The following is a 26,338-nucleotide window of genomic DNA, read 5'->3' on the forward strand; positions in this document are numbered from 1 at the left end:
CCTCTGACTTATCAGAATATTTCTCAAGCATCTTATCAGGACCATTATGTTTATTCTGTCCCCTACTTTAGAGTGGGGCAGTTAGATGGGACAATGAATAGAAGACTTCAGGAAGACCTGAGTTCAAATCCAGCCTCAGACACAAGTTATGTCACCCTAGACCAGTCATTTAACCATGTTTGTCTTGGTTTCCTCATTTGTAAAATGAACTGGAGAAGAAAATTACAAATTACCCCAATGTCTTTGCCAAGAAAACCTCAAAGGAGGTCATGAAGAATCAGACACAATTGAACAAAAAACTTTAGGGCATGTATCAAGGGTGTGTACTAAAAAATTATTTTTTTCTTTTTTGGTGATCTCTTCAATTTCCATCAGTTCAGTTATTATTTCTGTGAAGATGACTCAAATCTCTATTTTGTCTCTCTCCTGAGTTTCATATCTGCATTGATACTTGTCCAATAGATGTTTTAACGTGATGTCCTTTAAGCACCTCAAATTCAACACACACAAAACAGAACTCATTATCTTTCCCCTGACAATATGTACAGACTTCCTCAGCATTCATGTCACAAAAACCAAGAACTAATTCTCTTTCTTCCTATCACAAACACCCAGGGGCCAGCTTCCACTCACAGATTACCTGCATCAAGAGCTCTCTTATTACCTTGAAGTTAATGTATCACTTGCTGTGGCCAGTTGGGAACCCTCTGCTTTAGGCCACAGTGACCTGTTCATCTCCCCAGAGTCCAACAAGAGGTCAGATTCTGGGAGAACATATGAAATAGGCAGATATTATAGATCTTGAAAAGTAATAGTCTATATCCAGGCAGACTAGTTCAGATAAGAAGTAGAACATACCAGCAGTTCAAATTTAGGCAGACAGAGAAGTAGACATAGGCCAGTAAATGCTGATCCCAGGGCAAAAGTAGCTTACTTCATGCAGTATTTTATATTGTTAGCTGAGTGTGGCTGACTCCCAGCTCACAGTTATTGATTAAATACAAAAGAAACATAGAGGCCTACAGGTGAATTCTGTTCTTGACTGAGGCAGAGACAGAGCTGATAAATCATGATGCTAGAAAGCAGATTGCTCAGGTTGTCACAGTGAGAGGAATTAAAAAGTAAAAGTGTAAACTACTAATTTAAAGATTGTTTCAGTACAAGGAAGCAAAGATTATGATAGTAGCTAGAGGATAGTAAAGTTTCAAGATCAAGCCTTCCCCCCCAACCCAATATAGGGGAGCCCAGTGCTTATTTAGAGAGTAAGGAGCTAGGGGAAGAGATATTGAAGATGAAAGACAGTAGAACAACCTTAAGAACAAATTACTTCATGAAAAAAGCTCAGGCTCATTGTACTGGGGAAAAAACAAAACAAAAAACTCTACATTTGGAGTCAGACATATTATGAGTTGAATTTTTGTTTTGCTCTTTATTGTGACTTAGTCAAGTCACTTTTATTTTCTAGTCCTTCATTTCCTCAATTATCAAATGAATAAATTGGATTAAATGAGGCCCCTATCAGCTCTAAATCTATGGTTTCAGGATGTTTGCCATCACTTTGCAGGTTTTACTTTTCAGTATGACCCATGTGGAGCACAATTATTTTTCTTCTCTGATGCTATGATTGTCATTTAGATAGCTGCCATTAAGTGAATGGTACTTCATTGAGAGTTTTATGAAGAAGGCAGCTTTACATAGAAACCATTCAGAGAACAGATATAGAATTCACTTATTCAATAAAATGATAGTCAGTTCTAGACAAAGGATATTAACCAACATTTCTCAAAAAAGAATTACAAAGTTAATAGCCAAAAAGACACTCCAAATCATTGAAAATTTAAAAAAAAAATTACTATCAAAACAACTGAGGTTTTACACCATATCCTCAAAATTGGCCAAGATTATAAAAGACAGGAATAGCTTTTGAATAGGAAGGTTTGGGGGAAGATAAACAAACTTATGGGATTTTGGTAGAATGTGAATCAATATAACCATTTTGGAATGCAATTTGGGATTATGCAGATAAAGGGACTAAAATGTCCATATTCTTTGACACAAAGATTCCACTACTAGACTCCAAGAAAGACATTAAGAAGAAGAAAGTATTGATATATATTCAACTATATATGATAGCATTTTTTTTTTTTGGTAAAAGCGGTTTGGAAACAAAGATGCATATTGATTGTAGAAGTCTAAACTCTTTTTTTTTATTTTAATAGCTTTTTATTTACAAGTTATATGTATGGGTAATTTTACAGCATTGACAATTGCCAAACCTTTTGTTCCAATTTTTCCCCTCCTTCCCCCACTCCCTCCCCTAGATGGCAGGATGACCAATACATGTTAAATATATTAGAGGATTAATTAAATACAAAATAAGAATACATGTCCAAACCATTATTTTGCTGTACAAAAATAATCAGACTCTGAAATATTGTATAGTTAGCCTATGAAGGAAATCAAAAATTCAGGTGGGCAAAATATAGGGATTGGGAATTTGATGTAATGGTTCTTAGTCATTTCCCAGAGTTCTTTCACTGGGTGTAGCTGGTTCAGTTCATTACTCCTCCATTGGAACTGATTTGGTTCATCTCATTGCTGAAGATGGCCAGGTCCATCAGAATTGATCATCATATAGTATTATTGTTGAAGTATATAATCATCTCTTGGTCCTGCTCATTTCACTCAGCATCGAAGTCTAAACTCTTATTAAATGCCAGAGATTATGGTTTGGGAACACAAATATAAGCAGAAAGATAATTCTTACCCTCAAGGAATTTACATTTTAATGGCAGAAAACAGCACATAAAAGGAATGTGGGTAATGGTAATTTGGTGAAAGGTGTCTAAACCAGCAAGAATGCAACCTTGAGAGAAATGAAGGGAAATGGCTAAACTAATGGTACATTAATATAGTGGGATATTATTGTGCTATATGAAAAAAAGAATATGATATACCGAGAAGCATGAATGTATTTAGAGTGAAGTAAACAGAACCAAGAAAACAATATATCAGTGACTATAGCAATGTAGTTGGAAAGACCAACAATTACTAAATAATCCAAAGTTAACTTTGTAAAGTTACAAAGAACAACCAAAAGAAGAGATATGAACAAACATCTCTCCTTGATTCCTTTTCAGGGACCTCCCATCTCTGGAGCATCACACATTTTCAGACTTTTTTTCAGTGAAATGATCAATTTTGCTCCTTTTTTCTTTAAACAATTATTCTTTATTATTTGAAATGGTTTTTCAGGGAAAGATACAGAGGGAAATTTAGATGAAGTAAAAACAAAAGATATCAATTGAATTTATTTTTAAAATAGTTCAGTTATGTTTTTGCTACCAAAAAATAACTATTAAGATAACAAGCCATGATTTTTAATTCTTAGATATTTTTAAAAGAAGGATAAAATGTAAAGGAATACTTCAAAAGCTGAAGTTCAATTTTAAGTAATTAATACTTAAGGCAAAGTTATTTTAGCTTTAATAATTTCATATTGCACTTTTGGTATACATTGTCTACTGTTTAGACACAAGGGTTGGCACCTTGCTTCCTCAGCTTCAAGGATTATTGATAACAGGTCCCATTTGTCTAGTTATTTTCCTCCCAAGAACGCTTTGAAGTTGTATAAATATTGCCCCAATTTTACAAGTAAAGGAACAGGCTCAAGGAGGATAAATGTGTTGGTCAAGGTTATACTGAGCAAGAACTTATAGAGCATAGTAAAGATTTAGCACTGTGCAACACTTTAGAAAGTCTTCTGGTCCAATCCCTTCATTTTTCAGATCAGAAAACCAAGATAGATGAAATGATCTGGTCAGGATTACACAAGAAATAAGAGATCTTGCTGAGAAGGGAAACTAAGCCTCCTGAAACTAAATCCCATGTGTTGTCCATTTTTCCATGTCACTTGAGCTTTCCCTTTTCTGATTTCAAGATTTTTTCCAAGTATTTATTTTATTTTATTTTTTGCCCTCATTTCTCCTATCAGGTGCAAGGTAAAGACAACTTTCATTTACCCTGAGCCTTTGCCTAATGTCTAAAGCCCGTCAGAGCTTATACACAGCTTATTGCCTGTTCCTTATGGCTTCAGAGGAGCTTTGGTGTTAGAAACTGTTACAGGCAGCTTTTATTCAGTCTTTTATTTGCTTACTGGCAATATAGATCTTTCAATGTGGTTCATGGTTCCCCCAAGGAAAGGTCTTATCTGCCCTCCTAATTTCTAAGATTTCATTTTGAGCATTTTTTCTTTTTCTCATGGCAAAAAGAGAACAGAGAAAAAGAAGGAAAATTATAACTATGCTGTGTGAGGGTCTATAAGCACATTACTATTTTTTTTCCCAATCAGGAGATGGTTTCCTTAGCAACCATCTTTTCTAATTCACTCTACTCCATCCTCCCACCTGCTTTTATGTAAAAATAAATTTGTAGAGACTTACTTAATACTAATTTTTTTTACTATCCTGCAATGTTTTAATGGGACCATATTTAAAATCAGTTTTCAAAGGGACTAATTTTTTTAAATTTTCCCAGAATCAACATTTAAAAATATATTTCAATGAGATGTTCATAGGTTAAAAATAGAACTATTCTGTGATTTCCTCATAAATGGCATCTTGTGTCCAGTTGGAGGGGTGAATTTTAGTACAGAATCAGAGAACTTTTCTTTATCTTCAGGGATAGAGTCAAGAATAGCTTGTGTGGAGGAGAGGATTGCAAATAGGTGTGGGAGTTTATGCCAGATGGCCCCATCTTCTGCAAACAAGACAAAATAAAATAGCATTTATTAAATGTCTTTTGTGCACATGAAATAGGTGATATTGGGAATATAAAGATATATAACACTATTCTTGAGTAAATCCTCACAAAAATAGCTGAGTAAAAGTAAAGCTCAGCTCCTCTTTATCACCTCAAACTGTAGAAATGCACTAAATAGAATTTTTAAAAGCAATAAGAACTAAAAGAAGGGAAAATAAAAATCATGACAAGGAAATCTCCACAGAAAAACAAAGAGGCTGCACTAATGAGCCAACAAAGACAATCCTATAATACAAACAAAAATTGCTATTTGGAAAAAAAAAAAGCCAAGTGAACTCTTTAGAATAAGGGAATAATTCTTTAGTGACTACCACTAAGATTTCAGGAAAGATAATTTTTAAAAATATATTACAAACTTAAACTGACCTAATAAAAAAGGTCCAAAGTGTCAAGATATTTTATTACAAACTTTTTTTTCCTCTACTGATGACGTGGAGCTAATGTGTCTGAAGCCGAGTTAAAATCTAGCTTAAGATGCTTACTGGCTATTTATTACTATACTAGCTATACTATTACTAGCAACCCACTCAAGTTCTGAAGCCTCACTTTCCTCACCTCCTTCCCAGAGTTGTTGTGAGGATCAAATGAGATAATATTTATAAAAAGTGTTTAGAACAGTGTATTGCACATACTAGGTGGATATTATATAAATGCTAGCTATCATTACTAATATCACTATTATATTTGGAGTACACATAATAGTCTCCAATGAAAAAGTAGAAATGGCACTGAAAAAAACAAGATGAGAACAGCAGCCTAATTAGGTCAAGCTTACACAGAGAAGATTCTGAGCTGATGATTTTGAAGGCATTAGAGCATTGGAGTATTGGAGATGGATTGATTTCTCAATATTCCAAAGAAGAAGAAAATATTATATTCTTAGAAGAAATTTCTGAGCTTATGATACTCCCTAAAAATAAACAATATAATATCAATAATTGTCTACCCACATATCTGCTTTCCCATATCTATAAAATCTTTCTTATAGATTAATTTTTTAAAAAACTTAATTTTTAAAAATTGTCAAATTTTTTTCCCCTCTCTACTTTCTCTATTCACATACATGCTAGGGAAAACAAAACAAAACAAAACAATAGAAGCCTTATATTGAATAAGCACAGTGAAGCAAAACAAATTCCCACATTGGCCACGTCCCAAAAGTATGTCTCTCGTTCTGCCTATTTGTCTACCACCTTTCTGTCAGAAGTGGGCATCAGCATTTGTCAATAATCTTCTGCAATTATAGTCGATCATTTTATTGATTTAGGGTTCTGAAACTTTTCTGAATTGTACACTTATTACAGTATTGATGTGTGATACAAATTTCTTTCCATAAACTTCTATAAGAATCTGCACACTGAGAGTTTTCTTGAAAGTTTGGGAATGGAATTGTCAGGCTTTTGTAAATGCTATTCTACAGCAGAGTTTATCTTTATAAAGATACAACTGATTGAAAGGTGTAGAGAATACAAGTTCCCTCTGTGCTTATTGTATGTTGACTATTAAAAAAACAACTTATTTGATTCAGTAGAGTAAAATGCCTCTTAAAATGTCTCCAATATTTTTTTCAAGACAGAATTATGCAAAATTGCTTGAAAGATGTAAAAATAATAATAACTTTGTTCAGTTACTGTCTGATTATTACAGTAAGTATTCACAAAGTAGAGACACAGATATATGCTTGCAAAACATGTTTGTCACTGTCCCTAAGGATACCCAGCCCAGAGTACAAATGGAAGATGGATTATTTATAGACAGTGGATGAAGTCCTCTGGATTCTTCTATTTACATATGATCTGCTTCTAATTGCATCAAGTCCTAAAACACTTCAGTCTCCTAAATAAGAATAATAATCACTAAAAAATATTTCAGTCTAACTCTATAAAGGAAAGACCAAATGGATAAAGAGCACCTATCACACAGACTATGCTATGCTATTGAATAGACAAACTGTAGGAATAATCTATCAGAATTTTTATTTTGGAAAGACTGCACGTGGAAATGAGCTGACTATTTTGGGAAACCTTTCTGGACATCTAACTTGTGACTATTTTAATTTATTTCATGTTACCTGGTTTGTGGCAGGTATGGACAGAATGTGCTAGTAAAGGTTTATCAACTCTCCCCCAAAAAAGGAATGACATATAATTACGTTTTAACTTCAACCACCCTTCTCTTCATCACTTTCTTAAATCTAGAAAATCAACAAAGCAATAAATTAAGCCTTGATTAATAGTGGATGTCATTTTTCTTTTTAAGATTTTAGATATTTTTATTTTGCAAATTTTGTTGAGAGTAAATAGCATTTTTATTAAATAAGTTACAATTTGGAAGACCTTTCTGAAATCATCCTGCTGGTCATTTCTTACAGAACAATAATATTCCATAATATTCATATACCACAATTTATTCGGCCATTCTTGAATTATTTATATCTTGAAAAATGATATCCACTGAATACAGAGAGGCTTGGAGAAACTTACATGAACTGATGCTAAGTGAAATGAGCAGGACCAGGAGATCATTATATACTTCAACAACAATATTATATGATGATCAATTCTGATGGACGTGGCCCTCTTCAACAATGAGATGAACCAAATCAGTTTCAATAAAGCAGTAATAAACTGAACCAGCTACACCCAGCAAAAGAACTCTGGGAGATGAGTATGAACCACTACACAGAATTTCCAATCCCTCTATTTTTGTCCACCTGCATTTTTTATTTCCTTCACAGGCTAATTGTACAATATTTCAAAAACCAATTCTTTTTGTACAGCAAAATAACTTTTAAAACATGTGTACATATATTGTATTTAACCTACACTTTAACACATTTAACATGTATTGGTCAACCTGCTATCTGGGGGAAGGGGTGGGGAGAAGGAGGGGAAAAATTGGAACAAAAGGTTTTGCAATTGTCAATGCTGAAAAATTACCCATGCATATATCTTGTAAATAAAAAGCTATAATAAAAAAAAGATATAAATGATTCCTTTGAAAATTTAGCAATTAGCTTTCCCAAGATGGTTTAAATTGGCTCATATATACACCTGACCATGACTGAGACTCTGATAAACATAAGTATATATTTAGATTTTTTCAGTTTTAAGTACCATTCTTCCTCTATGCATATATATAAACTATTTAATACAATGTTAGAAAAAGAATGCATATACACATACATATATATATATATATACACAGAATTACATATGTATGCTATGTATATGTATACTATATTATATGCTATATAATGTGTATGTATATACTATATAACATGCTATATAACACATATGCATGTGGATACACATACATGGCAGCATGGTATAGTGCATATTGATAGTATGTGTTCTCTGGCTGAAATATTATATTCTCCAAAAAATTAAAGTTGAATACCACCAAAAGAATAATAGAGAAAGTACAAAGTAAAAATAAATGAGCTGGAAAGTATTATCAACCAAGAATTGATGTATCATACATCACCATAAAGATATGTGACTAGAAATGAAAGTATAGAGATTATGGAACAACTAATGGACAGCCCACAGTGACCCTCCTATATATAGCTTGCTTTGTGTATATTTCTTTGTATGATGTCCCCACCCTTCACTAGATTGAGGGCAGAAGCTGTCTTTTTCCTCTTTTTGTATTTCCAGTACTTAATACAGTAGATGGCACATAGTAGAATGCTTAATAAAAGTTTATTGATGGATGCCAGGAGATCTAAAAGAAGGATCCAAATATGTTAGGGGGGACCCTTTGTGGAAGATTTATGATATGGATAAGACAAGAATAAAAATAAAATAGAATTAATATGTATGAATGGGTTGCAAACAACACCAACAGAAGGAATAGCCATGCTGAAAAGAACACAGATCTATCTACATAGAAATCAGGAATGATAAACAGGAGGAATTCAAAGAAACATAAAAATGTATATAAAAAAACTATTTCTGCCTCAAGGAGTTTACCATCTAATTAGGAAGAAATCACAAAACTACATGAAATTTTAAGAAGTGGTATTCAAATTCTCAAATGCTCAGTGATATTTCACAAGAGATTGATGGAAAGGAGCATAGAAAGTACTAAGATATTAAATAAAAATACTAATAGATATATTAAAATTACATTATTTTAAAAAATTGATTCAAAAGAGCAAAAACATTGCCTTAAGAACTCTTCTGCAACAAATGATCTTGCATTCATAAATCTAAATTTTATTAAAATTCATTAAAAACCATAACAGAGAAAAGTTCATTCAAAGACAATCTGAAGTAAGGCTGTAATGGTATGAAGTCAAATTGTGAAACCTTTCAAATACCAGATTAAAGGGTTCAACTTTGTTTTGTAGACACTGAGGAGAATCTTTCATAGTGCTGAGAAGGAAAGTGACTTGGTAAAAGTGATATAGGACAATTAAAATTTTCATTAAAAAGAGGAATATCTATGATAATGAAATCACGAATCTTTTGAAGAACTAAAATATAAATAAATGAATCATAACAATAGGATCTTCATTAAATTCATGATAATTAAAACTACTGGACTGTATCTTTACAAGATGGTAAAGTGGAAAAGTGCCCCAGATGGGACCATGAGAAACATAATCTTGAAACTCTGTAGTTAGAAGTCTGTTACTAGCTCTTCATGCCCTAATGTAGATGATATTTTTACGCCCCCAGATGTGCTGTCCTAAAAAACCTAAGACCTTGGCAACTTAATAAACATAAAAAAATACTGTCTTATTGCTATCTGGGAATTGCATCCTTAGTGTGATAACCTTTGTCTTCTGTCTAGAAATTCCTTTTATTATGACAAATGTATCAAGAAACATTTTGATATCTCTCTTTTCTTTTTATAAATATGTGGCTCTGAGACCACTCATTCCCTGACTCCCCTGTTCTGGTGGGGTTCAGTCGTTAGCTAGAAATAAATGCTCTTAAATTTTCATTATTTTGACTGTCCTGTATTTTCTCTCCCATGGGCACTTCAATGGTATTGTTTTACTTTTTGAGAAAGGGGATTAAAAAAACTTTAAAGGATTTAGAACAATTTGTGTTAGATTTTTGTGTGTGACTAGCTTACCTACAAAGTTATGTCAAAGAATCTTTGAACATTAGTCTTGACAGTATTTTGACAAACTAAATGTGTCAAGTATTATGTAAAACCAAACAATATTCTGTCCTATTCCTTCTTTATCACTCTTCCAAGTATTCGAGACACAAGAGTTGCAAATTTTCAGTATGGTACAGAGATATCTTTATTTCCCTGAAGAAGCAGTTTACTGATTTTCTTTAAGTTTAACTTAAATTTTTATTTCTTCAAAGATTATATACTAGATTGTCACTTTTTTGGTGCTCCTTGCTTTGAATCTTCATGAACTTTGGAAATAAGGAATTCCTAAAAGTCATAATGTTGTTTTGATATGGTAGAAGATTCCTATCCTGATCCAAATTTTGCCCCTTGGAAGAGTTCTTAACACCTAGACAACATTGCATTCATACTGGTTCATTGTCAGAAAGGATCTTTTAAAATGTCAAGTTTTATCTTTTAATCTAGAAATGGGTAGTCTTTTTTCCCCCTCCAACTTTGACCCTATTTAAAAAAATCAATCAAGGACCATATAGCAAAAAAAAGTAATTTTCATTTAATTTCTAAATACAAAGAAATAACGAAATATTTCAATCCATTTTTAAAATTATGAAATTGCCAAACTAATAAATCCAACAGATTAAAAAAAAAGTTTTGTTTATATGCAATTAAATTTTAAAAGAGAGAAAATAAAAAAGGGAAAGCTAAAATTATAGGAAATCAATCAATCAACATTTATTAAGAATTATATGACAGGCACTATGTTGAGCACTGGGAATACCAAAAAAAAAAATAATAAAATAAAAAGCAAGAGACAGTCCCTGCCCTCAAAGAGCTTACAATTTAATGAGTGAGGCAAAATGCAAACAAATATATAAAAAATAAGCTACATACAAGATAGATAGGAAGTAATTAACATAGAGAAGCTTTCTTGTAGATGGTGGGATTTGTAATTGGGACCTAAAGAAAATCGGGGGGATCAGAAGTCAGAGCAGAAGATGGAGAACATTTAGGCACAAGGAACATCCAGAAAATGACCAGAAACAAGTGATGAGTACCTTGTTTATGGAACAACCAGGAAGTCAGCATAACTGAATCAAAAAATAGGTGTCCAGGAGTAAGAAGACTGAAAGGTAGAAGGGGGCTGGGATTATGAAGGGTTTTGTTTGAAAGTCAAGCAGAGCGTTTTGTATTTGCTCCTGGAGACAATAGAGAGTCCCTGGAATTATATTGAGTAGGGTGGTGGGAAGAAGGAAAAGAAGAGACAAATCTAAAGAGAGATGATACAGACTCTGTCTCTCTCTCTCTCTGTCTCTGTCTCTCTTTCACACACACACACACACACACACACACACACACAAACACACACGATACACAGTGATCAAAGAAAAATAGAAAATATGGTAACAAAAATCAGAAATACAGAGAAAAACATGTACTCAAAACCAGATGGATATATAGTAAGAGACAGAGAGACAGAGACAGAAACAGAGAGAAGCAGAGACAGACAGACCAACAGAGTTTGACTTTGAAAGAGTAAGATCTATGTTCAAATCTAGCCTCTAAAAGCAAAATGTATGACCATAGATAAGTAATTTTTTTGTTTCAGTTTTCTCAGCTATTAAATGAGAATAATAAGAATATCTAATTTAAATGTTTCTTGTGAAAATCCAGTGGATTAATATATATAAAGCATTTTGTAAACCTGATTTGCAAATCACTAAATAAATTTCAACTATTGTTATTAGTTTTTCAATCTAGAAGCCTTAGAATCTTGGAGTAATATGAGAATATAACTCTAGAATTTGCCTTTCATTGTCACTACCACCCTTGTACTCTAGACTCTTGTCTTTTCAATCCTATTTTACTGTTATGACTTTCTATCTGGTCCCCCTGTCTTCTCATTTTACCACTGCCAGATTAATCTTCCTAAAATCTTGCTTTTATCATCTCATTTTTCTGCATAATAACTTAATGGCTACTGCCCTACAGAAAAAGTACAAACTCATTATCTTGTCTTTCATGGATCTTCATAATCTAGTTTCATGCTACTAATCCAACTTGATATACCATTCTTACACCATATACACATTTTGCTTTAGTCATCAAGTCTTTTAAATACCATCCCACTTATTTGTCTGGCTTCTATGCTTGCCCCTGCATACTACACTTAATATGGACAACCATCCTCGTTCACAACCATACTGTGAAATAACTGAGAAAATTATAATAAATTAACATATAATAAATTAATTATGTAGCAGGATGGCTAGAGTGCTAGACCAAAATCAGGAGGCCTTATCTTTATGAGTTCAAATCTGGTCTCAGACATTTAATAGCTGTGTGACTTTGGGCTTGCCTCAGTTTCCTCATTTGTAAAATGAGTTGAAGAATGGCACATCACTGTAGTATCTTTGCAAAGAAAACCCTAAATGGGGTCACAAAGAATTGAACACTATTGAAATGACTGAAAAACCAAAAAAAAAAAAAATGTAACATTTCCTCTGGGGTATAATTTACCTTCTTACTCTGTAGAACTAAAATCTCCCTGAGGACTGTGATCCTCAGGTTTAAGAGTTTAACTGTACAAAATCACCTTTCTAAATTTATAGTCTATCAGCCCCAGATGGTTTGCTTTCCACTAAAATTAGCCAATATGTCTTAAAAGGATATTTATTAAGATGGTGTAGTAATAACAATCGTGTAAAATATTTTTCCTCCCTCCCAAATTTGTGGTAAGTGTTCCTGCAAATGTACACACTGTTGTAGAGTGAATTCAGACTTAGATTTATAATAATAGTGAAGCACACATGAAGGGGGAAAAATGTAAACAAGGCATGTTCCATAGGGTCTTTCTCTAGATAAGGCAGTGACTAGAATGCTGGACTTGGAGTCAGGAAGACCTGAGTTCAAATCTAGCCTCAGACACTTAACACTTCCTAGCTGTGTGACCTTGGGCAAGTCACTTAATCCCAATTGCCTCAGGGGAAAAAAGGACCTTAAAAATAAAGTTTAATAAAAAAGAAAAGAAACCACATACATAGATCTGGTGCCCTCAACCAGTAGTCTCAGCATTTAGCCAGAGATTAGAATCTCTGATCTATTCAAATTCTTATATGTTTCAGTTCACTTTTTCTTTCCTTCATATTCTAACTAATATTATCAGAATAGGGACTTGTTTGATGGAACAAGAGTTGTAGGAAAGCTTTAAAGAAATAGATTCGAGTTTGCTGAGCTCAAACGTTGATGTTTGGCATTGTTGAAGGTTTCCACCCTTTTCATCTATAAAAGTCTCCTATAGTAACTAGTGCTAGAGACTGGATGGGGTCTGGGGAAAATAGAAGAGAGAAATTATGGTGATCATAGATTGGTAGATGAAACCTCCTTATGTTATATAATGACTTCCTAGAAAGGGATTAGGTGGAATTAGAGAGGAAGTGAATAAACACTATAGACCTTGACTAGAGAGGAAAAGACCTGAGGTAAAGAAGCCCTGGGAGGGACATGGTTTTAGTCTTCAAATATATGCAGAATCATCATATAGAAGGATTATATTAGTGATGTGTTGTCCCAGAGAACAAAGTTGGAATTAATAGGTAGAAATTACTGAAACACTAATAATTGGTGGAACTGTGAACGGATCCAGACATTCTGGAGAGTAGTTTGGAACTATGCTCAAAAAGTTATCAAACTGTGCATACCCTTTGATCCAGCAGTGTTTCTATTGGGCTTATATCCTAAAGAGATCTTAAAGGAGGGAAAGGGATCCACATGTCCAAAAATGTTTGTGGTAGCCCTTTTTGTAGGCTAGAAACTGGAAATTGAATGGATGCCCATTAGCTGAAGAATGAGTGAATAAGTTATGGTATATGAATGTTATGGAATATCTTTGTTCTATAAGAAATGATGAGCAGGATGATTTTAGAGAGACTTATGTGAACTAATGCTAAGTGAAATAAGCAGAACTAGGAGAATATTGTATATGGCAACAACAATATCATACAACGATCAATTTTGATGGATGTGACACTTTTCAACAATGAGCTGATTCAGGCCAACTCCAATGTTCTTGGGATGAAGTGAGCCATCTACACCCAGAGAGAGGACTGTAGGAACTGAGTGTGGATCACAACATAGTATTTTCACTCTTTTTGTTGTTGTTCTCTTGCATTTTGTTTTCCCTCTCATTTTCTTTCCTTTCTGATCTGATTTTTCTTGTGCAGCAAAATAATTGTATAAATATGTTTACATTTTTGGATTTAACATATATTTTAGCATGTATAACATATATTGGATTGCTTGCTATCTAGGGGAGAGGGTGGGGGGAAGGAGGGGAAAATTTGGAACACAAGGATTTGCAATGGTCAATGTTGAAAAATTATCCATGCATATGTTTTGAAAATAAAAAGCTTTAATTAAAAAAAAAGGTAGAAATTATAGAGAATCAGATTTTGACTCAATATAAATCTTCCTAATAATTAAAACTGTCCTCAAAATGGATTGGACTAGGGGCAGCTAGGTGGTGCAGTGAATAGAACACCAACCCTGAAGTCAGGAAGACCTGAGTTCAAATCTGGCTTCAGACATTTAACACGTCCTAGCTGTGTGACCCTGGGCAAGTCATTTAACCCCAATTGCCTCAGGAAAAAAAAAATTAATGGATTGGACTTTCTCAGGGTTGGGAATGACAAATGTGTTGGGCTAGTAGAATTGGCAGGAATAAGTTTCTTATTTCTAGAGGTTTTCATATGTTATATATAGGATTTATAATTTGAGTGGTAATCTCTAAGGTTCTTTCAAGTAGTATGATAACCTCTATAATTGTATAAAGGAATCATCAGATAATGACAACATTCCATATTTGTGGGAAGGGCCAGACTTTGGAAAGATAGAAAGGTTCTACTTACTGAGTTCTCAGAAATGAAAATTTTATTCTATTTTGATGTTCAATAGAAACAATACTAATTTTTTGCTGCTTTGCATTTTAGCATTTCATTCATTTGGCACTATTTTTTAAAAAGAACTATAATTGTGGTTTCCCCACTTTCAATCATTTATCTGCCAACTTTTACTGATTGTCACACAGATGAAAGTGAAAACAAATATAGAGTCAAATTATAAGGCAAATATAAAGTCAAGACAGGTTCTTAATAAAAAGTATTCTGCTCTTTAGAAACATTTTTGCAACTAAAAGAATGGTTTCACTGCAAAATAATTGGATTCCTATTCATTCTGTTCTGCCATTTCTCTTTTTCTTAAATTGACATTTTTTTCTGTTTTATTTGTTTTACAGTATGTCTGGGATGAAAATGAAGAATACCTATTCAAGGCAATGATGGCATTTTCTTTACGAACATTTTCCAACAGAGAAACAATAGAGTAAGCAAATAGTTGAAATTTCAAAAATGTTTATTGGCAGTTTTATTAGAGATAGTGCCATATTTCACAGCTCACTCCTTAAAGAAACAAACAAATAAACAAAGCTTGGTTAAATAACAAAATTTATTTGGAAAAACAAAATATCTGGAATATTAATAGAAATGATTTAAAAAAAAAAGTTAAAATGAAGGAGGGGATAGCATTTCCAGACCTTATGCTTTAGTATAAAGCCACAGTCATAAAAACCATCTGTATTTGTTAAAATAAAACAAAAAACAAAACAGAGATATAGATCAGTGGAACAGATTAGGTAAGAAAGATTGAGAAACACTAGAACTCAAGTTACCTAGGGAAAATCTCCCTGATAAAAATTACTGGGAAAACTAGAAAGCAATCTGGCAGAAATTAGGTTTAGACAAACAATATATATATCACATTCTACAACATTCCAAATGGATATGTGAACTTAATATTTTTAAAAATATATTTATTGTTTACTTTTCAACATTCTATTCTTTTTTTTAAATTTTCAGTTCCATATGCCCAAAGTGTTCTAAAACTGTGCATACCCTTTGATCTAGCAGTGTCTCTACTGGGTATGTATCCCACAGAAGTCATAAAAAAGGGCAAAAGACTCACATGTGCAAAAATGTTTATAGCAGTCCTTTTTGTAGTGACAAGGAATTGGAAACTGAAGTGGATACCCATCAGTTGGGGAATAGCTGACTAAATCATGGCATATGAAGATAAAGGAATATTATTGTTCTATAAGAAATGATGAGCAGGCTGATTTCATCAAAAGCCTGGAAAAACTTACATGAACTAATACTAAGTGAAGTGAGTAGAACCAAGTGAACATTGTACACAGAAACAAGATTATGTGATGATCAACTGTGATGGACTTGGTTCCTTTCAACAATGAGGTGATTCAAGGCAATTCTAATAGATGTGTGATGGAAAGAGCTATCCACACCTAGAGAGAGAACTTTGGAGACTGAATATGGATCAAAGCATAGTATTTTTACCTTTGTTGCTGTTGTTGTTGTTGTTCGTTTGTTTGCTTGTGTTTTTTCTCATGGTTTTTTTTTTCCTTTTTGATCTGATTTTTCTGGGACTGCATGATGAATATGGAAATATGTTTAGAAGAATAGCATTTGTTTAACCTATATTGGATTGTTTGCTGTCTAGGGGAGGGAGAAAGAGGGGAAGAAGAGAAAGAAATATGGAACACAAGGTTTTGCAAAGGTGAATGCTGAAAACTATCTTTGTATGTATTTGGAAAAATTAAAAACTGTTATAAAAAATGAATTTGTAGTTCCAGATTCTTTCCCTTCCTCCTCCCATGATCACTAAGAATATGATATCAACTATGCATGTTAAACCATGCAAAATTTATTTCCATATTAGGCATATTGCTCAAAAAATAAAAACAAAAAACTTCCAAAAAATTAAGCAAGAAAATTATATTTCAATTTTCATTAGAGTCCTTTAGTTTTTAGTTAGTTTAGTTCTTAGTTTTTCATCATGAGTTCTTTGAAATTGTCTTGGATTATTATATTGATCAGAGTAGCCAAGGCTTTCACAGTTGATTATCATTATAACATTTCTGCCCAATCTTCTCCCATTTCTCCTCACTTCATTTGGTTTCAGTTCATATAACCTTTGTCATGTTTTTGATTTTACTGAAACCACCCCTCTTGGCTTTTCTTATAACACAATAGTACTCCATCATAATCATGTTCAGTCATTCCCCAATCAATAAACATCCCTCAATTGCCAATTCTTTACTATCACAAAAAGAGGTACTTTCCCTCCATCCTATTTTTCTGTTTATTCTTCTCTCTCTCTCTCTCTCTCTCTCTCTCTCTCTTTCTCTTTCTTTCTCTCTCTCTCTCTCCATTTTTTATCCTGTCCCTCCTCATAAATGTCTTTCTTCTATTAGCTCTCCCTTGTCTTCTCTTTTGTTACTGCCACTTCAATATCTTATGCTTTTTTTCCTCCTATTTCCCTATTGAATAAAATGTATGTAAGTGCATGTATATGTATGTAAACACACACATTTGTTTATACATACATATATGTTTATATATATATTCTTCCTTCTTCTAATTCCAGTGAGAATAAGGTTCAAGCATTGTCTGCCAGTTCCATTTTCTATCTCACTATAAAAGATCTTCCTTGTGTGCCTCTTTTATGTTCTGTCTCTCCTTTTCCCCTTCTTACAATGTATAGTTCTTTTTTACTTTCTTTCTTTTCTTGAAGATCATTCTAACATAACTGACTCATACTCATGCCCTTTACCTAGGCAGACTTTTTCTAATTGTGTTTATAATGGGAATTACATGTATCATCTTTCCTTACAGGTAAACAATTTAACTCCATTGAGTCCCTTATGATTATCTTTCTTTCATGATTCCCTTTGTATGCTTCTTTTGAGTTCTTCTGTTTAAATGTCAAATTTTCTATTTTCTTCAGGAATGCTTGGAAGTTCTGTATTTCACTAACTATCCATTTTTTTTAACCTGAAGAATTATGCTCCTTTTTGCTGAATAGATGATTCTTGTTTATGATCCTCGTTTTTTGCCCTCTGAATATCATACTCTAAGCCCTCCACTTTCTTAATATGGAAGCCACTAAACCTTAAGTAATCCTGACTGTAGCTTCCCAATATTTGATTTTTTTTTCTTTATTGACGACTTGCAATATTTTCTCTTTGATCTGGGAATCTAAAAGTTGACTATAATATTCCTGATAGTTTTTACCTTGAGATCTTTTTCAGGGAGTGATCAGTAGATTCTTTCAATTTTGATTTTACTTTTTGCATATAAGTTATTGGGACAGTTTTCTTCTATAATTTCTTGAAATGTGACTTATATGCTTTTTTATCATGGCTTTCAGTTGTCCAGTAATTCTTAAATTATCTCTCCTCAATCTATGCTAATTTTTAAGTATTACTTTTCTTCAGTGAACTTTTATTCCTCTTTTTCCATTTGGCCAATTTTGCTTTTAAAGAAGTTTTTCTTTAGTGAGCTTTTCCATTTAGTCTATTGGGCTTTTAAAAGAGTTTTTCAATACATTTTTTGGTGCTTTTTAAATCAAGCCATTAATTCTCTTTTCATAATTTTCATGTGTTAATCTCATTTTTTTCCTCGAATTTTCTTCTACCATTCTTGTATCTTTCTTTAAGCTTTCTAGGAATTCTTGCAGCCTGGGATCCAATTAATATTTTTCTTTAAGTATTTATTTGTAGCTGTTTTCACATTGCTGTCTTCTTATAAGTCTATGTCTTGGTCTTCCATGTCACTGAATAGCTTTTTGTGGTTCAGCTTTTTTTGTTGTTATTTGCTTGATCTCTTTCTCTCTCTCTCTCTCTCCTCTCTCTTTCTCTTCTCTTCTCTCTCTCTCTCTCTCTCTCTCTCTCTCTCTCTTTCTCTCTTTCTGATCTATTCTTGAGTTTTAATTTCATGTTAACGTTGGGTTGTGCTTACTTGGGGTGGGTGGGGAGTCATTATGAAAAGCTTCAGACTTTTTCATGCTGCTATTTTCAGAGCTAGTTCTGGGGTCTGCAAGTGTTTAGTTCTTTTAAGGTGGTGTGATCCAGAGAGGTGTGATCATTGCTTACCTGCTCTGAGCTCTTGTCTTTACCCAGAAAAAGCTTCTGCTCCCCTGAAGTCACAAGTACTAGTGCTCCTTTTGACTCTAGAACTAATGAGGGCTCTTGCTCCACTGTGACCCAGAATAGTTTATGGACAATACTGTTGTCAATCAGCTCCAGCTGGACCTAGGACCAACAGAGGGTCCTTGTGATCTCTTTCTAATCAGTTGTCCAATGCTCTGTCTCTATGCTGAGAGCTTCTGAAGCTTTTGCTACTGCTGTCCCACTCCAACCCATTTCTTTTACTCCTGCAGTGCTCCCAGTCTGTGCTCAGTTTTAATATTTTATTATAATATTAATGGTCTTTCCTTAGCACCTTCTAACTTATCTTAAGCTGGGAAAATGTCTTCCTTTGACCTTTGGTTAACTCTATCTCTCCAAAATTTGGTTTGAGGCATTATTTTGAAGGAGGAATGTTTGGAGAGCTCATTTGTAAAGAAGTATAAGATAAAGTGGTTTACAATGTGAAAAACTCACAGGAGAGACATTTATCATGTGTGAAATAGCTCACAGTCTAAATCAAATATGACTAAGCAAGGCTGAATTATATATGATTAAGCAAGATGCTTTGGGAGGAAGGAGACAGAAACAAGGATGGGGCCTAGGAAGTAAGGGAAGGGCTAGGGAGGAGCCTGAGGGAGAACAAACTGGCTTGCACATCTATGTGACCATGACCTAGTACATGGTTAAGTCTAAACATGTGCTAATCAAAACTGTTTCAGCCCTAACTCTGTGGAATAATGACAATGGAAACAGGATGGGTGAATTAAAGTTCTGACAATGGGCTGATTAAAGTTTTGTTCCCTATCAATCTGGTTCTTAGCCTGAATCTACCAGCTTATTCACTAACAGTTTACTCTTAAAAACTAGCTGTGTTTAGAATTAACCAATTAACTGAAATTTTCAAATAATTATTTTTTTCTCAAGTGTCTTATCTGAAGAAAATAGGCCATATTAGCATCAGTATGTTAGTGGCCTTATTATGCCATAAAGTTATATTATTCCCTCCACTAAAAGTGAGTGTGTTTATGTATATAAAGAAAAATGGATATTTTCTTCTTCCTTCTTGTATTTTCTTCATCATTTGCTTCATCATCTTCATCAAAAGCAAAAACAATTATTTTTCTTTTTTTAATTAAAGCTTTTTATTTTTGAAACATATGTTTACATAATTTTCAACATTCACCTTTGCAAAATCTTGTGTTCTAAATTTTTTTCTTCCTCCCTTCCCCCCCCACAATCCACATGATGACAAATAATTCAATATATACCAAACACATACAATTCTTCTATGTATATTTCCACAATTATAATGCTGCACAAGAAAAATTAGATCAAAAAAAGAAAAAATGAGAAAGAAAACAAATACAAGCAAACAACAAGAAAAAAAAGTGAAAAAAAAATCTTCGCTCAGTCTCCACAGTCCTCTCTCTGGGTACAGATAGTTCTCTCCATCAAAAGACCATTGGAACTAGCCTGAATCACTTTGCTGTTGAAAAGAGCCATGTCCATCAGAATTGATCATCATATAATCTTATTGTTTCTGTGTACAATGTCCTCATGGATCTATTCACTTCACTTAGCATTAGTTTATGTAAGTCTCTCCAGGCCTTTCTGAAATCATCCTACTGATTGTTTCCAAAAGAACAATAATATTCCATAATATTCATGTACCATTGTAATGTTCTCAGTTGGTTTTCTGGAGATCTTGGGAGCAGCTTTCATTTCAGTAGAGTAATCACCACAAGAATAGCCAGGTGTTAAAGTCCAAATCCTTTATTTTCTCCTTCACAATCTAGTTTTCTTGCCTGGGGCCCGGGCTAGCTTTCTTAGAGGCCTTCTGGAGTCTTGGTTTCAGTGGAGAAGTACAGGAGGCCAGTCCAGCCACCACGACACTAATAAAGATGGAATGAATGAATCTCTCTCTCCTTGGCTCCAAGAGCTTGAACTCCTGCCTCCAGTCTGCTTGTCTTCTCTGTCTCTGTCTCTGAGCTCTCTGAATCTCTCTCTGGCTCTGAGTCCCAGTTTATATGCGCTACACTGAGTATAAACCAATCATTATATCACTAGGAAACCATTATTTGTTGTAAGATTAAATCAATCATAGTGAACTTAGAGTACTATTAATCACCATGTTAAACTGGATAACCATTGTCTCATCAATTCTACTGACTTAACACCTCGTAAGAATCCTTGTTTCAGAGTTCTGGCCCATAACATATCTAAACTTATTCAGCCATTCTCCAACTGATGAGCATCCACTCAAAACAATTACTTTTCAACTATCAGCAGTCTTTATCATTACCCTGAACAAAAAATTTATCAAACTATTTTGATTATACTGAAGACCAAGTTGAGATTCTGTCTTTACACAGCTTTATTTTTAAATATTACATCTGCACAGAGAAACAGGATTTTATAGCGTCTTCTAATCTTGAAGTCAAATCAAATGTGCTTACCCAAACTTTCTGAGATACGGGATTATTTGAGTCTAGGTAACTGTCACAAGAGCAATGCCTTCTAGGATCCCTGCTATTATATAGATTAAGCTAGTTTTTTCCAAGATTCCAAGAGACAAGTATTCTGAAGTAGCTTTTTAATATTTCATTGGTCCAGAGACTGAAGCTGAAATCATTGATGTAGTTTCCTGTGGACTATGTAAAAAGCCAGTCAGTGCATGAGGAATTAGGAGCTCCTTCTACCAGCTTCTGACCAATGCAACAGCATGATCCATACAGGTGCAGGGAAGCCGTACCCAGCTGAATCAATGCTGTATCCATGCTGAATATCTTTTCCATGCTATGGTTAAGTAAAATTTTTTGGTTAACTATTAGATGATCCTCAATTGTCTCATTTCATTTCAGACCTACACATGATCAGTCGGAGTGTGGATTATTAAAAAATATAGTAGTTCTTCTGATCAAATCTTACTAGTATTCTTGTTATAAATCTTTCTCTAATACTGTGATTTCTAAGAATATGACTTTAAAAAAATCTCTTTAGTTTTTTGAGTACTCATTCATTCAATAAATCTCAATCTAATTAACTATAACCTTACTACTTTTTCAATTTTTAATCAACTAGTGTTTTCAGTAGAACTGATAGGGAATAATTTTGAGTAGCATTTTATGGCCCTAATGGAAACCTTTTGACAGGCAGTCTGTGATAATGTAATATGGTGCTTAAAGCAGGCTATTTAATTAGGTTGCTTGCCACACTCAAAGAAATGATCCTATTTCACTGAACAAATTTTTTTAATGTCATAGTGCAAAGATTGTAAAGCTTCCTAGATTTAAAGAATAAATTTCATTTAGTTAGTTACAGAGATAAAAAAAAAAGAAATTTCATTATACTGATGTAAAGATATTGCTATTTTATTGCATAATTATACCAAATTAAATTCTTCTTTGAAAAATAGGAAATTTAATAGATAATACATCATCATAATTAACATGACTAAATCTTTAAGGATTCACTATTTGTCTGGGATTCTGAGACATGTGCATAATATTAAAAAAACTTCTAAGAAGGACTGATGGTTTTTGTCTTCTGTTCATATGCTAAATCTCATGTTTTAATGTCTTTCTGCATCAACTAAACTTTCTTATACAGAAGACTTGTGAAAAAGCATAGCTATTCAGCTTTTTTAAAAGGAAAATTGATGATTGCTCATTGTCTCAGAGATAAAATACCTTTGACATTTAAATCCCTTTATATTCCGACTAGTCAATGTTCTGAGTTGTTACTCTTTGCACTGTAAGTTCCAGTCAAATTTGCCTAGTTGCTAGTCCCTATAAAGAATATTCCATTTTTGGTTTCTATGCCTTTTTAAAGGTTATCCCCCACACCCACAATATACCTCTTTCTTACCTCTTAGAGTCTCTAGTTTGTACAGCCTCCTCAAAAGCCCTATTTTGATTCCCCTTCATTTCTAGTCTTTCTGTCTTTTAATTAACTTAATTTTCTACATATTTTGTATTTACTTATCTGTGTACATGTTGTTCATCACATCTCCTCCCCAACTAGAGTGTATATTTCTTGAAGGTAGATACTTTTATTTTTGTTTTGGTAACTCAGTACTAAGCTTGACAAGCATCTTATAAGCATTTAATAATGCTAAAATGGTCCATTATGCCCATATGTGTTTATGCAACTCATGAAAAGTAAAATATATTTGTAAAGTTTTGTTTCTACAGTTGAAAAACTCCAAATAAATTTTGACCAATTAGAATATTGAGTTAAATTTAAATAGATGCCATGATAAGAAAAGAACGTGTTAAGTCAACAGGAATCCTTGTGAGGGATGGTAGGAGGACAAGATTTTGTTTCCACAAATGCTATAACTTGACTACAAGAATAAGGAATTAGCAAGAGTAAGCCCTGTGGTCTAAACTGTCTTGGCCAGCAGTGATTAAAAAACCACAAGACGTGACAGACATTTAAACCTCCCTCCCCTCCGTTCAAACTTTGGTCACAGTGTTTTTGTGACCGCACATGCTTAATTAGCCTTATTAATAAGAACTCTTTGGGAGGAGTTAGGCTTCATTAACATAAGACGCGCTGCATGATTGATTGGGGGAAGGGGCATAAGGAGCTTTTGTAGTGAGAGTATAATGAAATGTTAGACATCTGAAGGATCTCCTCCAATGGAAACTCTAAGAAGGAGGAGGAGGAAAATTTGTACAGCATATAATTTCTGGCTCTGGTATCAAATTGTGTGTGAGCTCATCTGAAGTTTCAGACCTGTTTCCTACAGGAGTGTATTAAAAGTTTACATTGCTTTACTTATGCTGAATCTGTCCATTCACCGTGCCTTTGGGGGGATCAAAATATTGTTTTTTATACACATATATCTATATATATATACTTAAATGTATATACATGCAAAATGCACATATATACATGTATATAAATATTACAAACATGCATATATTTTGTAAAATGTATATATTAATCATTATACATGTGCATAATAATGAGATCAACCACCAGACCTAAGATTGTATGTAGCTCATTCCAATTAATTCCAGTTATATCATTGCAACCTGTATTTAAAACTTGTTTCAAATTTGTTCTTTGGTAATAACTTTAATGAAGGTTGTAGTTTTAAATAGATACCACGGAAACATGAGACCTTGATGATCATCTAATCCAACTTCCTCATTTTAAAAATGAAAAAATAAGACTAGAAAGGTTAATGACTCATCCAACATCTCACAGTTAGTTAATGACACAACTGGGAATATATAGTCATTAATATTTTAAAAACTGAAAATTTAATTATCATTAATAGAACTGCTGTCTCTGTACACAGGTCCAAAATTGTGTCTGATTCTTTTAGATAATCAAATGCTATTTCCTATGTGGTATCTTGTACTTCATTCAATGTCTAAAAGCTCTAAATTATCCTCCGGAGTTTATTATAGACTTATTCACAAATTCCTGAATATCTAGTTATAGTGATATACACATACACATATAGATAGACACACAGATGTAATATTTATATATATATATATATATATATATATATATATGTTTATATATACATGTGTGTACATGTACACACATATGTATACATATACATTCATGTATATATACATATGTCATGTGTGTGTAAAATTTCCTCCAGGGTTTAGCATCCTCAAAAGACCTGTCTTGGTTTCTCAGTTCTAGTCTTTCTCTCCTTTATTTATATTAATTTTCTACATATTTTGTATTTACTTATTTGTATACATCTTGTTTATTATACACATAGACATATAGGTATTCACACACATATAGATTATTGTTGTTCAGTCATTTCAATTGTGTCCAACTCTTCATGACCCCATATGGGGTTTTCTTGGTAAAGATACTAGAACAGTTTGCTATTTCCTTTTCCAATTCATTTTACAGATAAGGAAACTGAGGCAAACATGCTTAAGTGGTTTGCCTAGAGTCACACAGCCAGTTAATGTCTGAAGCCAGATTTGAACTCAGGAAGATGAACTTCCTGACTCCAAACTAGGCACTAGCTGTCTAGATAGATAGATTACATTAATTGTATATATATGCACATGTATATAAAAACATTATGTACATAAATACATATGTACACGTGTATATGTATCTGTGTATGTGTGTATACCTATTACTATGGCATTATGAATTGTTTTACTGATTCAATTTGAGGAATCTGGACCTTCTACAATGACATGAACTGGGGAACCCTCACCTGTACTTTATATTTCCTCCACTGTTTTCTCCTCTAAATGTTTGTTCTCAATCTTCTCTAATACATCACTTAAATCTTATACCCCTCGTCTTGTACATCTTGTCTCTCTCATTGACCTCATTAGCTCCCAAGAGTTCAATTATCATCTCTAGACGAGAGCTCTCTATATATCTGTAATCCTTAATACATAAGGTTGTTGAAAATGTAATGCACTTTGTAAGTCTTAAAATGCCATAATTTATCAGGTATTTATTTTGTTATATTTAGACTACCTTTCTCCTGAGCATAGTTCTTCTTCATCAGTTATCAGTGATAGTTCCATCAGTCAGTGTCCAGTGTGAGGATTAAAATTATCCCACCTACAATAAGAGAGACTGAGGCAGAGATCTGATACAATGGCACTTTATTAAAGGGTTCATGATCTCCTCTAATGAAGTGGACCTCAGATCTTCCTCATCTCCCCTTAAGGTTATGCTTTTATGTAGTTATAGTTATAACTATATAGTTATATTATATTACATATATATTATATTATGTTATTATATGTGTATATATAACTATATATACTTATATAGTTATAGTTATAAATATAAAACAGTGATTTCATTGGTTACCATATAATAATACATAGATTAAAATATGAGTATCAGCAGGGTCATAACTTGGGTAAAACTATCACAGTTAAGTGACCTAAGTAATCATAAAATGGTTAGTGGTCATAATATGGCTACCTGCTCCTCTTGTTAGAAATATGCTGCAAAGATAAAAAGAACTCAGGATTATATGAAGTTAGTTGGTTTATTTATAGTTCTTGTAGAAGCAACATTGGAATAAGCCAAGTGCAAGGTCCCTTCTTTGTTGCTCCAATTGGCTGGGATGATGAAATTAAAGATTTCCTTAATTCATCCACAGCATGTTCCCCCTTGACATGTTCCCCCTCATTCATCATAAACCCATGTTTAAAAATTGCAGAAAACTTCTTCTTTGGGGAGAAGAAATTAATATTAATTAACTCATTAAGCATGTGTACTCAGTTTTTGCAGTTACCTTTTACTCACTTCTTGTTTGGGGGTGATTATCAGTTCAGCAGCTCAGTATTTTGATTTATACAACTAACTCGATCAGCCGATGTGACCTTTCTCTAAAGGCATTACCCTTGTATGAAATGCAGC

At 33.3% G+C, this 26,338-nt stretch overlaps 1 protein-coding gene across 1 annotated transcript in view; it reads left to right on the top strand.

The window, feature by feature from the left end:
• The window catches only part of CLTRN (collectrin, amino acid transport regulator), a 74,093-nt gene that overhangs the window by 6,320 nt on the left and 41,435 nt on the right, over nt 1-26,338 (top strand). Inside the window, exon 3 of the mRNA XM_003765555.2 lies at nt 15,209-15,294. Coding sequence (XP_003765603.1) covers nt 15,209-15,294 — 86 coding nt within the window. The remainder of the gene's footprint in view (nt 1-15,208; nt 15,295-26,338) is intronic.

This window comes from Sarcophilus harrisii, chromosome 3, assembly GCF_902635505.1.
Source record: "Sarcophilus harrisii chromosome 3, mSarHar1.11, whole genome shotgun sequence".
NCBI lineage: Eukaryota > Metazoa > Chordata > Mammalia > Dasyuromorphia > Dasyuridae > Sarcophilus > Sarcophilus harrisii.